Source organism: Sinocyclocheilus grahami, unplaced genomic scaffold (assembly GCF_001515645.1).
Source record: "Sinocyclocheilus grahami isolate Dianchi unplaced genomic scaffold, SAMN03320097.WGS_v1.1 scaffold553.1, whole genome shotgun sequence".
Lineage (NCBI taxonomy): Eukaryota > Metazoa > Chordata > Actinopteri > Cypriniformes > Cyprinidae > Sinocyclocheilus > Sinocyclocheilus grahami.
This window is the reverse complement of record NW_015505732.1, coordinates 1212623-1227108: the sequence shown is the minus strand read 5'-3', so window position 1 is coordinate 1227108 and position 14486 is coordinate 1212623. Positions and strand designations below refer to the sequence as shown.

At 38.7% G+C, this 14486-nt stretch overlaps 1 protein-coding gene across 1 annotated transcript in view; it reads left to right on the top strand.

Annotated features, from left to right (window-relative positions):
* Positions 1-10891, top strand: part of LOC107556017 (neutral alpha-glucosidase AB-like) — a 24178-nt gene extending 13287 nt beyond the window's left edge. Inside the window, exons 8-22 of the mRNA XM_016238983.1 lie at positions 686-858; positions 1072-1225; positions 1489-1611; positions 1688-1767; positions 1890-2030; positions 5329-5425; positions 5500-5601; positions 6923-7166; positions 7569-7633; positions 7717-7793; positions 8467-8541; positions 8770-8883; positions 9094-9206; positions 9312-9412; positions 10351-10891. Of these exons, the coding sequence (XP_016094469.1) occupies positions 686-858; positions 1072-1225; positions 1489-1611; positions 1688-1767; positions 1890-2030; positions 5329-5425; positions 5500-5601; positions 6923-7166; positions 7569-7633; positions 7717-7793; positions 8467-8541; positions 8770-8883; positions 9094-9206; positions 9312-9412; positions 10351-10460 (1769 nt within the window). The 3' untranslated portion in view covers positions 10461-10891. The remainder of the gene's footprint in view (positions 1-685; positions 859-1071; positions 1226-1488; positions 1612-1687; positions 1768-1889; positions 2031-5328; positions 5426-5499; positions 5602-6922; positions 7167-7568; positions 7634-7716; positions 7794-8466; positions 8542-8769; positions 8884-9093; positions 9207-9311; positions 9413-10350) is intronic.
* Positions 10892-14486: the final 3595 nt, after the last annotated feature.

The window sequence follows — 14486 nt, the reverse complement described above, 5'->3', positions numbered from 1 at the left end:
CCACATATTTGTTTAGAGCTGTTTTGGCTTGTAAACGGTGCTTGAGCTGTGCAAATTTCTCTTCTAATTAAAATGACATTACTTTTTTTCACTGGAAGCGTTATTATGGCTAGAGGACTCCTATTTTAGCTGAAAGTAACAGTTTGAAGTTAAAAACATCTTAATGGTGGATTTGTTTCTTACAAACACGCAGCTTTTGTCTTCACAAGACATTAACTGATGGACTGGAGGGGTGTGGATTACTGTGATGTTTTTATCAGCTGTTTGGACTCTCATTCTGACGGCACCCATTCACTGCAGAGCATCCATTGCTGAGACACTGATGCAGTGCTACATTTCTCCAAACCTGATGAAGAAACAAACTCATCTACATCTTGGATGGCCTGAGGTAGATTTCAGCAATTTTTCATTTTTGAGCGAACTGTGACTTTTCAAATGCAGATGTGAATTCAAATCTAGACCGAATTTTGATGCTGGTCCAGGGTGATTATTGCTGGTTTTGCTGCTAGTCTTGCTGTCCACCAGCCAAATCTAAACTGAACATTGAAAATGGTTAAAAGAAGAACATTTTTATGAAACAACAGCTTATCATTTCTTAGTTTTAGCACTCTCATGCTGACACAAACTCACTTAAACCGTAGTGTTCCACTGAACAGTTATTGTGTTGTTTTTCTTAGTGGATCAGACCCGTATCGGCTGTACAACTTGGATGTTTTTCAGTATGAGCTACACAACCCAATGGCTCTTTATGGGGCAGTTCCTGTCCTCATATCTCACAGCACTGACCGCACCATGGGCATCTTCTGGCTCAATGCAGCAGAGACATGGGTGGACATCAGCTCAAATACTGCAGGAAAGGTGAGAGTGAGCAACCTGCCCTTTAATTGTTTTTGGTACGATGTCGAATGATTTTGGTTGACAAGGTTCAAATTAGGGAAGCACGATATACTGGGGAGCATTGCAGTATTGTCCGATGTTAACATTAGTTTGATCAAGTGAATCAGTTTTGGTATCAGTGCATTTCTTCAAATGCTTTAGAAGAATTCCCTTAAATGTGTGTTCGTATTTCAGATGATGTTTGGGAAAATACTGGACTCCGTACAAGTTTCTAGTGAAGCTCCTCAGACGGATGTACGCTGGATATCTGAGAGTGGTATTATTGATGTCTTTATCATGCTGGGACCAAAACCTGCAGATGTCTTCACTCAGTATGCCTCACTTACAGGTACACAAACACACAGGGAACGGTTCCACCGCACACTTCTCTGCATACGGTGTTAATGCTAAACTTGGGAAACACATTTCTGTAAACTTAAGTGTAGTTCACTCAGTCATCAGTTACTCACCCTCATATTTTTCAAAAATATATGTGACCCTGGAGCACAAAAGCAATAATTTGTAGCAATAGCCAAAAATACATTGTATGGGTCAAAATCATAGATTTTCCTTTATGCCAAAAATCATTAGTGTTTTTGTCTCTTCAGCTAGTGGCCATTGTAGATCCTCACATTAGGGTGGACAGCGGCTATACGATTCACAATGAGATTCTCTCCAAAAGCTTTTATGTCAAGAACAAAGATGGAGGAGACTATGAAGGCTGGTGTTGGCCAGGTGTGTAGCTACTCATCCAGCTGCCTGTTAAAGTCAGTGTGATGAACTCTTCAGAGCATTATTTTCTCTTCTGAAGGGAATTCGGGCTATCCTGACTTCACTAACCCTGAGATGAGAGCCTGGTGGGCCAGCAAGTTTGCCTATGAGCAGTATGAGGTGAGGGCTTTCTGAACAGCTGCTACCCCTGGCTTTTTATTAGACTGTCTTTCAGAATTCAAGTGTTGATATTGATGATTTCAGGATTGTATTTTTATTAAATCCCACGTGGCTTTGTCCAGGGTTCCATGGAGAATCAGTACGTGTGGAATGACATGAACGAGCCGTCTGTGTTTAATGGGCCTGAGGTCACCATGCACAAAGATGCTCTTCATGGAGGCTGGGAGCACAGAGACGTTCACAACCTTTATGGCCTCTATGTGGTGAGAGATCAGTTTTTATTTATTTATTTCAGTTTTTCTGTAGCCACATAAGTTCTTGATTCTAGGGATGTAACGACGCACCCCGAGCCGGTTGAAAATCGATGCAAATATGTGAGGATTGAAGTCTGTTGATATGTTAAACGAATCGTGATACAGTTGGTGTTGGGGTTTATATGACTGTATCTCTGAGAGGAACTTACTGTCTTCAGAACAGTTTAGATGGTGTTTTCTTTTCATCTCATCTCTGTATAATGCATATTACAGTAGTGTTTATTAGCGCAGCACTGCTTTGTTTACAGCGATAATCAATAAAGAAACACTGTATCTGCTGTTCCATGAGCGCCACCTGCTGTCAGAGAGTGAATCTGCGGCTCATTCAGAGCTTCTGCTGATTCTGTTTCGTGCAGGTGTGTTTTATGTAGTATAGTTTCATAAAGCTAAAATCAGACCATTCTGTTTTTGCTTCAAATTTCGAAATTATACAGTCTAATTTTGATTAAAAACTGCTCGTGATGCATGTATGCAGCATCTTTGTTAGGACTGTGATTAAAATACAGTGGTTACTAGGGCTGTCAAAATGGCTGAAAAACTAAATTAGAATTTTTTACTCAAATATTATCAAAATTCGAATTATATTCTCCTGAGGCCACAAGAGGGTGCATCGAGCAAAATATTACTAATGCACGTTTATGACTATCTGTGGGAAAAAAAGTGCATAATGTTTATAAACCAATTATAATTAAGTTATGTCGAGATATGTTTGAACTTGCATTAATTTTACATGGCTTTCTAAACATGCGGCTTCTTTTGTGCGAGACGCGAGTGCAACGGTGATAGATGTCCCTCTAGAAAATGCGTTCTGTGTGAACGGCTTGGTTTCAGTTTTGTCGTAAACAACATCTCCTCCCCATTGACGTTCTCTTTCCCGCAATATTTGTAATTAACAACGCTACAATCTAGTGGCTTCAACTGGACAGGCTAACAAAAACATTAAAATGCAACGACACTTACATCGTTATTGCATCTCGTGCGCCACTGATAAGGCTGCCTCCTTAACGCACACCTAAAATTCGAATGCAACGTATTCTAATTTTTATTTTAAATTTGACGAATATTCGAAATTATATATTTTTTTCTAACAGCCCTATTGGTTACCTCTAATTGTAAATGGAAAGACCACAGCCTCAGTTTGTTTATTTGAAGAGATTATTTTTTATTTGTGTATTTATTTATTTGATTTGGGATTTGTTTTAAAATTTCAATTTAGTTTTGTGTTTTTGGACATATTTCAATATCACAAGGAAATGTGTAGCATTTTGTCTAAGAGAAAAGGGCACGTTTCATTGACTTAAAACTCATTTTGAAAATCGTATCGTGAAATCAGTATCATGAATCGTATCGCATCGTGAATTGTTACATCTCTACTTGTTTCCAAAAAACATTTGCAACATTATTGCTCTGGTCAATCTCTCATATGTCCACATGTCCAGGCCACATTTTAACCCCAAAATTAGAAGAAATACAAATATTTAATATTAGCAAAATTAAGCATTTATTTATAATCGTTTTAGATGGTCATTATGAAAACCATGAAATTATTATTATAAATGTATGCTTAATTTGGCCAATTTTAAGTATATACAGTCTAATTTTGATTAAAAACTGCTCGTGATGCATGTATGCAGCATCTTTGTTAGGACTGTGATTAAAATACAGTGGTTACTAGGGCTGTCAAAATGGCTGAAAAACTAAATTAGAATTTTTTACTCAAATATTATCAAAATTCGAATTATATTCTCCTGAGGCCACAAGAGGGTGCATCGAGCAAAATATTACTAATGCACGTTTATGACTATCTGTGGGAAAAAAAGTGCATAATGTTTATAAACCAATTATAATTAAGTTATGTCGAGATATGTTTGAACTTGCATTAATTTTACATGGCTTTCTAAACATGCGGCTTCTTTTGTGCGAGACGCGAGTGCAACGGTGATAGATGTCCCTCTAGAAAATGCGTTCTGTGTGAACGGCTTGGTTTCAGTTTTGTCGTAAACAACATCTCCTCCCCATTGACGTTCTCTTTCCCGCAATATTTGTAATTAACAACGCTACAATCTAGTGGCTTCAACTGGACAGGCTAACAAAAACATTAAAATGCAACGACACTTACATCGTTATTGCATCTCGTGCGCCACTGATAAGGCTGCCTCCTTAACGCACACCTAAAATTCGAATGCAACGTATTCTAATTTTTATTTTAAATTTGACGAATATTCGAAATTATATATTTTTTTCTAACAGCCCTATTGGTACCTCTAATTGTAAATGGAAAGACCACAGCCTCAGTTTGTTTATTTGAAGAGATTATTTTTTATTTGTGTATTTATTTATTTGATTTGGGATTTGTTTTAAAATTTCAATTTAGTTTTGTGTTTTTGGACATATTTCAATATCACAAGGAAATGTGTAGCATTTTGTCTAAGAGAAAAGGGCACGTTTCATTGACTTAAAACTCATTTTGAAAATCGTATCGTGAAATCAGTATCATGAATCGTATCGCATCGTGAATTGTTACATCTCTACTTGTTTCCAAAAAACATTTGCAACATTATTGCTCTGGTCAATCTCTCATATGTCCACATGTCCAGGCCACATTTTAACCCCAAAATTAGAAGAAATACAAATATTTAATATTAGCAAAATTAAGCATTTATTTATAATCGTTTTAGATGGTCATTATGAAAACCATGAAATTATTATTATAAATGTATGCTTAATTTGGCCAATTTTAAGTATTTTTAATATTAGTAAAATTCTCACTAGTATAATGTGTCTGGACATTTTTATTTTGAATTCAATTTTCTCAATGGTGATTTTCATCATATTCTCAAAAAATATTAAAGATTCACCCACCCAGAAAAACAGGCAGATTAAGGTTTGATTTGCTAAGAATATGAAAAGTATGAAATAGGCATGAGAGTGTTTTTTTTTTTGTTCACAGCTAGGCCTCACAAACTCCCTGAGGTTGGATATTTCCTAACGTCAGTGATTTATTTAATTTTTTTTCACAAGACAACTTGGCCCGCTATCAGTGTGACTAGTTAATCTGACCTGATAAGCCTTTATCCTTCAGAGTTCACGTTTTCGGTTAAAAGTCTCCTAAGGAATCACATGGATAAAGCGTTAAAATGGAGACACACACACTCAGTGTTAAAAGACTTAATAGTGAGAGGCATGTGTGACACTGAGAAGGCCAAAGTTCTTTTTTTCTTTCATAACAATACTTTTGTGTCACCAGCAAAAGGCGACCGCTGACGGCCTGGTTGAGCGTTCAGGAGGTGTGGAGAGACCTTTCGTTCTGACCCGGGCGTTCTTTGCTGGATCCCAGCGTTACGGTGAGACGTCACACACAAGCCTGGTGTGTTTGTACCGGAGCGTTTGGTGATCAATCCCTCTCTCCGTGGCTCAGGTGCGGTGTGGACGGGAGATAACGCCGCTGAATGGGGTCATCTGAAGATCTCCATCCCCATGTGCTTGAGTCTGGGCTTAGCGGGCATCTCTTTCTGTGGAGGTGAGCAGTTCCTCTAGTGAACCTTTAGTATATGCAGATGAGAAATGATGTTCAATGGGTAAACAAGACTGCACACATTTAAACAACGGCCACCAAAAGAGAACTTGTTAAAGTCACTTGTTAATTAACAGCAAAAAAAAAAATCTGTTTCACTCAGTATGAGATTTATTGTTAATTTTATTAAAAAAATGTTTTCACTCAAACTGTTATGCAGTACAAATGCAAATACATATGTATGGAATTAGAAAACAAGAAGTATTTATTTATTTCATGAATCTCTATGAATCTTTGCTGAATCTGATATCTTAAATCACTCCCACCAGGACATTTTATGATGTTATTTGTGGCATTTTTGTGTTTTTTTTTTTGTTTTTTTTTGCGTGTTGCCACGGTTGCATTTTAGTGCATAATAATTGAATATACAGAAAGGATGCTTATACTCCGCACAAAATAGTGATGCAATATAATACTTTTTTTATAAATATAAATATTTTATAACATTTTTGTCCTGGCATAAATGAGCTAAAGCTAAATTATGGTTATTGTAGGAGCTTTTGATGATAATGTTGAGACTGTATGTCATTCTATACAGATATCAGTAGTTGCATCTTCAAGAAACGACCAAAAACACATCTGTTCCACCTTTATTTGACCCTCTAACTCTAGCACTTTCTATTCTGTTTTAATTCTACTTTATCTATCTTCTTTTTTATATATATAAAAAAAACTAACTCTAGCTTTCTATTTTTTCTATTCTATCTACTTGTTTTTCTTTGTGTGTGTGTGTGTGTGTGTGTGTGTGTGTGTATATATACACACACACACACACACACACACACACACACCTTACACCTTGCTACGTGTACTGTTTTAGGCTAACCGAGTCATTTGCACTTATATATTGTTGCTCTTTTGTTGGTTTTGATTGCTTCTGTTGTCCTCATTTGTAAGTCGCTTTGGATAAAAGCGTCTGCTAAATGACTAAATGTAAATGTAATATCACAAACTACACACAAACTTATTGTTATGTGTCAGTCAACAACATTTTTAGTCTGTAAATGAGAATAACTGAAGTGTGTAATATTGCATTTTTAAGATACTTAATAGACACGTTTTGAATTGTAATAATATTGCACAATGTTACTGCTTGTACTGTATTTTTGATCAAATAAATGCAGCCTTGATGAGCATAAAAGCCTCAAACTTTCCAAACTTTTGACCAGTAGTGTATATTACTCTCAGTTGTTTGCTGGCAACCTTTAAATGTTGCTTTATGATTGCTTTTAATTTAGTGCTGTACCTTTGTCTTATTTTCCCTCAGCTGATGTTGGCGGTTTCTTTAAACATCCCAGCGCTGAGCTTTTGGTGCGATGGTACCAGGCGGGAGCTTACCAGCCGTTTTTCCGCGCTCATGCTCACATAGACACGCCCCGCAGGGAACCCTGGCTGTTCGGACCCGAGAACACCGCCCTCATCCGGGAGGCCATACGCCAGCGATACGCTCTACTGCCGTACTGGTACCAGCTTTTCTACAACGCACACCGCACTGGATATCCTGTTATGAGGTGAGCCAGCCCAAGACAATCAGGGCCGGGAATTAACTGGGGCTTGGGGCAAACATGCCACCGAAATGAGCAATAATGCCCCCCAAATTCAGTGTAAGGGGGAAAAAATGTATTATGGCTTTCGTGATTAAAGTGAAATGTGAACATCAATGAAGTGTTGATTGCAGCATTACATTCAGAGCTGCTCATGTTGCATCAGATTTCCTTTTCTGCATCACTGAGCATTATAATCAATCACACAAGATTCTGTTAAGTTAGTTCGCTCTGAAAACGCTGGAGTTTTGTTCGGTGCATGCGCTCAACAGATCGATTCTGCACTCTTGTGAATTAAGCTTATCATAAACAACAAAGGGCAGATGCCATGCAAGTAAGCGATCCATTTTGCTAATAATCATTTCACAGACCTCTATGGGTAGAGTATCCCGATGATGTCGCCACTTTCTCAGTCGAGGATGAGTACTTGATCGGTGAGTTTTTAAACATGAGTTCTAATTAGTCCAAATAAATGTTGCAGCAGAGACGGCTAACACAGGGTTATTTCTCTTCACAGGGAAGGATTTGCTGGTGCATCCCGTCACTGATGAGGGTGCTACTGCTGTTACTGCCTATCTGCCGGGGAAAGGAGAGGTAACGTATTTTTCAACACTGAATGGAACAACCTGAATGGGTTTTCATCTCCAAGTCTCTCTAAATAGTGGTCGACCGATATATCGCCTCGGCCGATATTTGGAAGTTTTTAAATATCGGCCGATAAGACTTTCCGTGTGGCCGATGATCTTATTCCTCTCTTGCTAATTGAAATGCCTAATCCACTCATTATTCCAGTTTCAAAAAGGACCCAGACCCGGCTGACCATTTCAAATATAGCCCCGAACCCGTATGGATCCCGGGTCGGGTCTCGGGTCCTCCGTGTAGACCTCTAATGTACAGTATGTGGAAAATAATGTTGTTGTTTTTTACCTTAACCCGCATAAACGCATTCCATTACACCAAATACACCAAATAATGTTCTTTTTAGCAGCATCATATGACCCCTCTAATTGTTACCTCTGTTGTTTACATTTTAATTGTTTTTTTTGTTTTTTTAGATGTTTGAGCAAAAGAAAGGGAAAGGCTGCACTAATTGTTACCTTAATTGTTAACATTTTTTAATTTGTTTTAATACATATTTATGCATAATAAATGTTCATTTAGTTTCACCAATTTTCTGCATGTCTCTCATTTACTGTAATTACGTGTATTATATCGGTCGACCACTATCTCTAAAGTCTCAGTCTCTTCCTCTGGGTTGCTCTTGTAGGTCTGGTATGATGTTCACACTTTCCAGAAGCATGATGGGGAGCAGAGCCTCTACATTCCTGTCACCATGAGCTCCGTAAGCCCGGACGTTTTCACTTTCTGACTTTTCCATTGGTTTTTAAAGACCGACTGCAAAACTAGGGGCTAGAACAGACTGTGTTTTTGTTTTTGCATTCCAAAGTTTTCCTATGCACTTATTTCAGTGATGGTTTTCTATAATTGCTTCCTTCAGCTATATTTTGTTTTAGTCTTTTAATCAGACAGCTAAATCCTTCCTTTCTGTCCGTGGCGTCTCGTGTTCCAGATCCCAGTTTTCCAGCGAGGAGGGTCCATTATCTGCAGGAAAGACCGAGTTAGGAGATCTTCGTCTTGTATGGAGAATGACCCATACACTCTCTATGCTGCCCTCAATTCTCAGGTAAATCCATATCCTGTTATGTATATATTCAATTCAAATGTATTTGTATAGCACTTTTCACAGTACACATTGTTTCAAAGCAGCTTTACAGAAAATGCATGTGTCTACATATATGCATGTATTCATATGTGACATGCTTGACGTTGTAGATGGATTGTTTTCATCCGTGTATAGTAAGTGCTTCACGCTGACTGCTGTCTTGTGCTTCAGGGCTCTGCTGAAGGAGAGCTGTACATCGATGACTTCCATACCTTCAACTTTGAAAAAGCAAAGCAGTTTGTCCACAGACATCTGTCTTTCTCCGCCAACACGCTGTCTTCCAGGTCGGTCTGCTCTCTTTTTCTTTACAGCTGTTAAAAACGGCATTGCCATGCTGTTTCTTATCTTTTGGTCTCTCATCTCTCTGTTCTTCATTTTTCTTTCCTCAGAAATCTGGCCCCAGACTCCCAGTTTTCCACTGCGTCTTGGATAGAGAAGATTGTGATCATTGGAGGCAGTCAACCGTCCTCTGCTACTCTGAAAAACGCAGGTCAGTGTCACTGATATATTACAGTGCTTTACTGCTAATATGGTTGGCTTTCTTATGATAAATGGCTGGTGTTTTTCCTGAAGTGTCTATGGGTCGAAGCATCTGCTAATGTCACTCAATCTGCTTTGGCATTCTCACAGGCTTCTATCATGCATCTAACAACTATTCAAATAACAGGCTTGTTTAAAAATGCTGTCCGTATGTTTTTAATGTCCAATGCCTATGTGATCAAAAAAATATGAGATAGCGATATCATCAACCAATGTATTTAAATGCATACATCATTTGATAAAACTTTACTACAGCACACTTGAACAAAATATGTCGCAAAAATATGACGCAGGGCTAGTTCACCCAAAAATTAACATTCTGTCATCATTTAGTCACCCTTAAGTTGTTCCAAACCCGTATGAATTTCTTTCTTCTGCTGAACACAAAAGATATTTAAAAAAATGTTGGTGACCGAATGGTAGCCATTGACTTCCGTAGTATTTGTTTTTCCATACAATGGAAGTTACTGGCTTCCTCCAACTGTTTGTTTCCAAACCTTGAGGATGAGTAACTGATGACAGAATTGTCATTTTTAGGTGAACTGTCCCTTTAAATATGGGTTCGTGTACAGCAACGATAATAGTCTGTGCTGTCAACAATGCATTTAGTGCAGTTATTTATTGGCACCTGACAGCATTTAAAAACCAAACATTTATACAATTGTACTTAAATGGACATATGTTGTTGTTGGGTTTATGCAGCTCATGGTAATAAAAATACATTTACGTTTGTTTGTTTTTTTCCCCACTTTTTTACAGTAAACATTTTTGGTACTGTGTTGGGTCGCCATTGTTGTCCGAAGTAAATTTGGGTCCTGAAGTAAGACCCGTTGAGAACCACTGATTTTGCACAACATAGTTATTTTATTTTATTTTATTTTTTTTCAGATGGTACAGAGTCGGCTTTAGAGTTTGAGTTTGACTCTACACTTGCAGTTTTGACTCTACGTAAGCCAGGGGTCAACGCAGCGGCAGACTGGACCGTAATCTTGCGGTAACACGAGGACGACATGCAAACAACAGAGAAAAGAACTGCACTTAATGTCACATGACCACACACAGACGTTACAAAATCAGAGACCAAACAGAGAATGGGAACATGCACAGAAAAATCTAATGTTTTTAAAGATGATATGTGTATGTGTTGAGACAAATATGAAAGAGATTTTGGGAAGCCATCAGTTTCAACAGGACCAGGATATTAAGAAAGGTGTTTGAAGACATACTGACTTAAACTCTATTGTGTGATTTCACATGACAGGCTGCAACGTCTCGTTTAGACCGGCATTTGTCATTTAAATTAGCAATTTAATAATTGGTTGAAAGTTAAAACAAAGAAATAACATACAGGAGGTTCATTTATAGATTGTACAAATTAGATTATTTTTTTTTTTCTCAGGTCATGAAGTGTTTTGGCATTAAAAATACATTTTAACATCCAGAAATGCAAAACTGATTGCACTGAGATTTTTTTTTTCTTCTTTTTTCACTGGGCAAGTTTTAAATGGGTGCTTATGGGAAAATAATAGTTTGTATAAAATTATGAATCAAATCTAAAGAAATAAGTAATATTTCATTACATACTAATAAATATACTTTAGGACCATTGTCTTTGGCAGAATTTACAACCAAATTCCCATTTGGATAGGAAGTGAGTCATTTCCAAAAACTAAATGACCAATGAAAAATAAATTACCAACTTTTTAGTTGGTAATGTTTCAAAATATGTTAATAGATAGGTGTTATACCTTTGTTTACTAGAGCACAGAAGCCATCAGTGATGTATTTAGTAGTACGGTTTTCTTTGTAAAATTGTAAGGCCTCTAAGTGACTTTGAGGCTTATTTGAAAGAGACTGATGGATTTGAGCAGCACGAAAACCCTAAAACAAGCAAACAACTCAACTCAAAAAAAGGAAAAGAGCAACCTCAAAACTCTTTTGTCCAACACTGAGCAGGCTTGTGGGTTGATTTTGAAGGATTCAGGCGGGTGTGGATTTATGAAAAACTAAGAAAATGAAGGACACAAGATAGGATTGCAAAGTTGAAAAGTGTTGTTGTAATAAACGTCTCTGGCTTAGGAAGCAAAGACTGGACGAAAATAAAGTGGCTCAACTGATGTTTGGTAAGTGTTTTATTTCAGTTGATGACATTCTTCTTGTATATGCAAACATCAGGAAAACACCTCATATGTTCAAAAGATAATAACTCTTCACCAACAGCATTTTTACAGATGTCCAGATTTTTAAAGCTAGTGTTAACAAGGCAATATCTTCCCATAAAAATATGGTGTGTGTGTGTGTATATATGTATATATACTGTATGTATATGTGTATATATATATATATATATATTCTAATCAGACGATATTTGGCCTTTATGAGCTATAATATCACCTTAACTCAATTTTCCATTTCAGAAATCCACCAACTTTGATCTAATGCCTATTGACATTATTATTACTACATTAGATATCAGCATTGGTTGTTTATTTTTATTGTTTACTTTATTAAAAAAAAAAAAAAAAAAAATATATATATATATATATTATTCACACAGCCTGCGCATGCGCAGTTGGTGTTTTTGTAGCCTATTGACGCGCGAACATCCGCGTGCCTCCCATTTTTTGTGACCGCGTCAACAAGTACGAGCCTCCGCGCACACTCTCCGATGACAATTGTTACGTCACGCATACCATAGCGGACACTAGAGGACTCGCGCACGCGGAAAGTATAACACAGGCTTCAGCCTTGGTCCAAGCCAGAGTCTGAGCTCCGACAGCGCCCTCAGACTGCCAAGTGGTACCTCTTTCCCAAGCGCCAGGGCCCCCGCCCCAAAGTGACGTTGGACCCTGAGCAGCAGAAGCCATCCTGATCTCTCAGTGAAGAAGAGGAGAAAGTTAAGTCCTGCCGAGGCCAGACCTCCCTCCAAGAAGTCTCATGCTTGCCTTACAACCCGCCGTTCAGCTCTGGGCGATAGAGGCTCTGTTTCCACTGCCAATACTTGGCCCATCCCACTTACTTTGCACATGCCCAAGCAAACTACAGTTGTGATAGCGGACCACATAACAAAAAAAGAGCACTTCTCTTCACAATGCAACGAATGTCAGCCCCCTGCCCCTGTGCAGCAATCTGCCATTTGAGAAACTCAGACCCCTTGCTGCCCGACTCCAGGCTATCGCGGCTGTGTTAAACTGGGTTCTGCAAACTATAAAACAAGGTTACTCACTCCAATTCACTCACAGACCTCCTCGCTTTAGGAGTGTCATCCAAACTTCGGTCCAGGACAACGATGCTCACGTTCTCCAATCAGAAGTGTTTGTTGGAAAAAAGCACAGTGGAAACTGTCTCACCAGCAAACAGCGAGTCAGGTTTTACAGCTGCTATTTCCTCATTCCAAAGAAGGGCTCAGGCCCATCCTCGATATCAGACACCTGAACTGTGCTCTGATGAGGCGCCTGTTTAGAATGTTGACTTTGAAAAAGATCCTCACGCGCGTTTGCCCAGGGGACTGGTTCTTACTGGTAGATCTGAAAGATGTCTACTTTCATATCTAGATAACCCCTCACCACAGACTGTTTTTGAGATTCACGTTTAAGTTAGTGGCTAATCAGTATACAGTTCTTCCTTTTGGACTGTCTCAGGCACCACACACTTTTATGAAGTGCATGGTGCACTCTGCGAGGGCAGACTGGCATTCGGCTCCTGGTTCAACCTGGATCAACGCCTGCATATCAACTCCCTGGAAATGATGCCATTTTTTCTGGCCCTAAAAACCTTCCTACAGGCACTAAAGGAGCATCATGTCTGTTTGGACAACATGACGGTAGTAGCCAGGGTGGTCTCAGGTCATGGTCCCTCAACAAGATGGTGAGATGTCTCCTCTTATGTGCACAGTGGAATCTGCCAGTGCACGTGCCAGGCAAACTGAACCAAGGAGTGGGCATGTTGTCCCTTGGCAGTTTGTCTCAAGGGGAATGGAAACTCCACGCCCAAGGTTCAAATGATTTGGGATATCTTCGGGAGGGCAGAGGTCGACCTCTTTGCCTCAGAAGACAACTCTCATTGCCCAGTATTTTTCTTGAAGGAGTGAGATGCACTGGCCCACGAATGGCCCAATGCTCGCCTGAATGCCTCTCCCCCGATTGCTCTGCTCCCTCTGGTCATCAGACGAGTCAGGGAGGTCAGGTGCTTTGTCCTTCTGGTGGCCCCACTCTGGTGGAACCTGTTGTGGTAAGCAGCTTCTTGGCCAATCCCGCTAAGGAAGGACCTCCTCTCCCAAGCGAGAGGGACAATCTGGCATCCTCAGCCCGAGTTGTGGAGCCTTCATGTGTGGCCCCTCGACAGGAGTCTTTGCAGCTTCCCGTAAGGGAATTAGGTATAATTAGCATACCATGGGTAACACTTTACAATAAGGTTCATTAGTTAACATTAGTAAACTTACTTTAGTTAACATGAACTAAGAATGAACAATACTTCTACAGCATTTATTAATCTTAGTTAATGTTAATTCCAACATTTACTAATGCATTATTAAAATCAAAAGTTGTGCTTGTTAACATTAGTGAATGCACTGTGAATTAACATGAACTAACAGTGAACAACTTTCTTTAACATTACAAAAGATTAATATTGGTATTGGAACAACTGCATTTATCATTGTTAGTTAATATCAACGGTAACCAATTTTTTAATAAAATGTCATGTGTATGTATATATATATATATATATATATATATATATATTTATATATATATATTTATGGCACAGCCATAAATATAAACTTACAAATACAATATACTATATACATTTATTTATTTATTTATGGAGTTACCTGGTTGCTTTCCTTTCTCAGTCAGCCACCTGCAGGTCAGCTCATAGGGCAGGAAGTAAAGTCCAAAACAAGGCACGTCCCGCAGGGCAAGAGCCCACATTCCTCTGAAAAGCCCTTTCACCCCGTCCTCTCTTAAGATCACAGCAATACAATGTAAGGGGCCTCTGTACTTATTTCCTCCTGAATTTGTCTG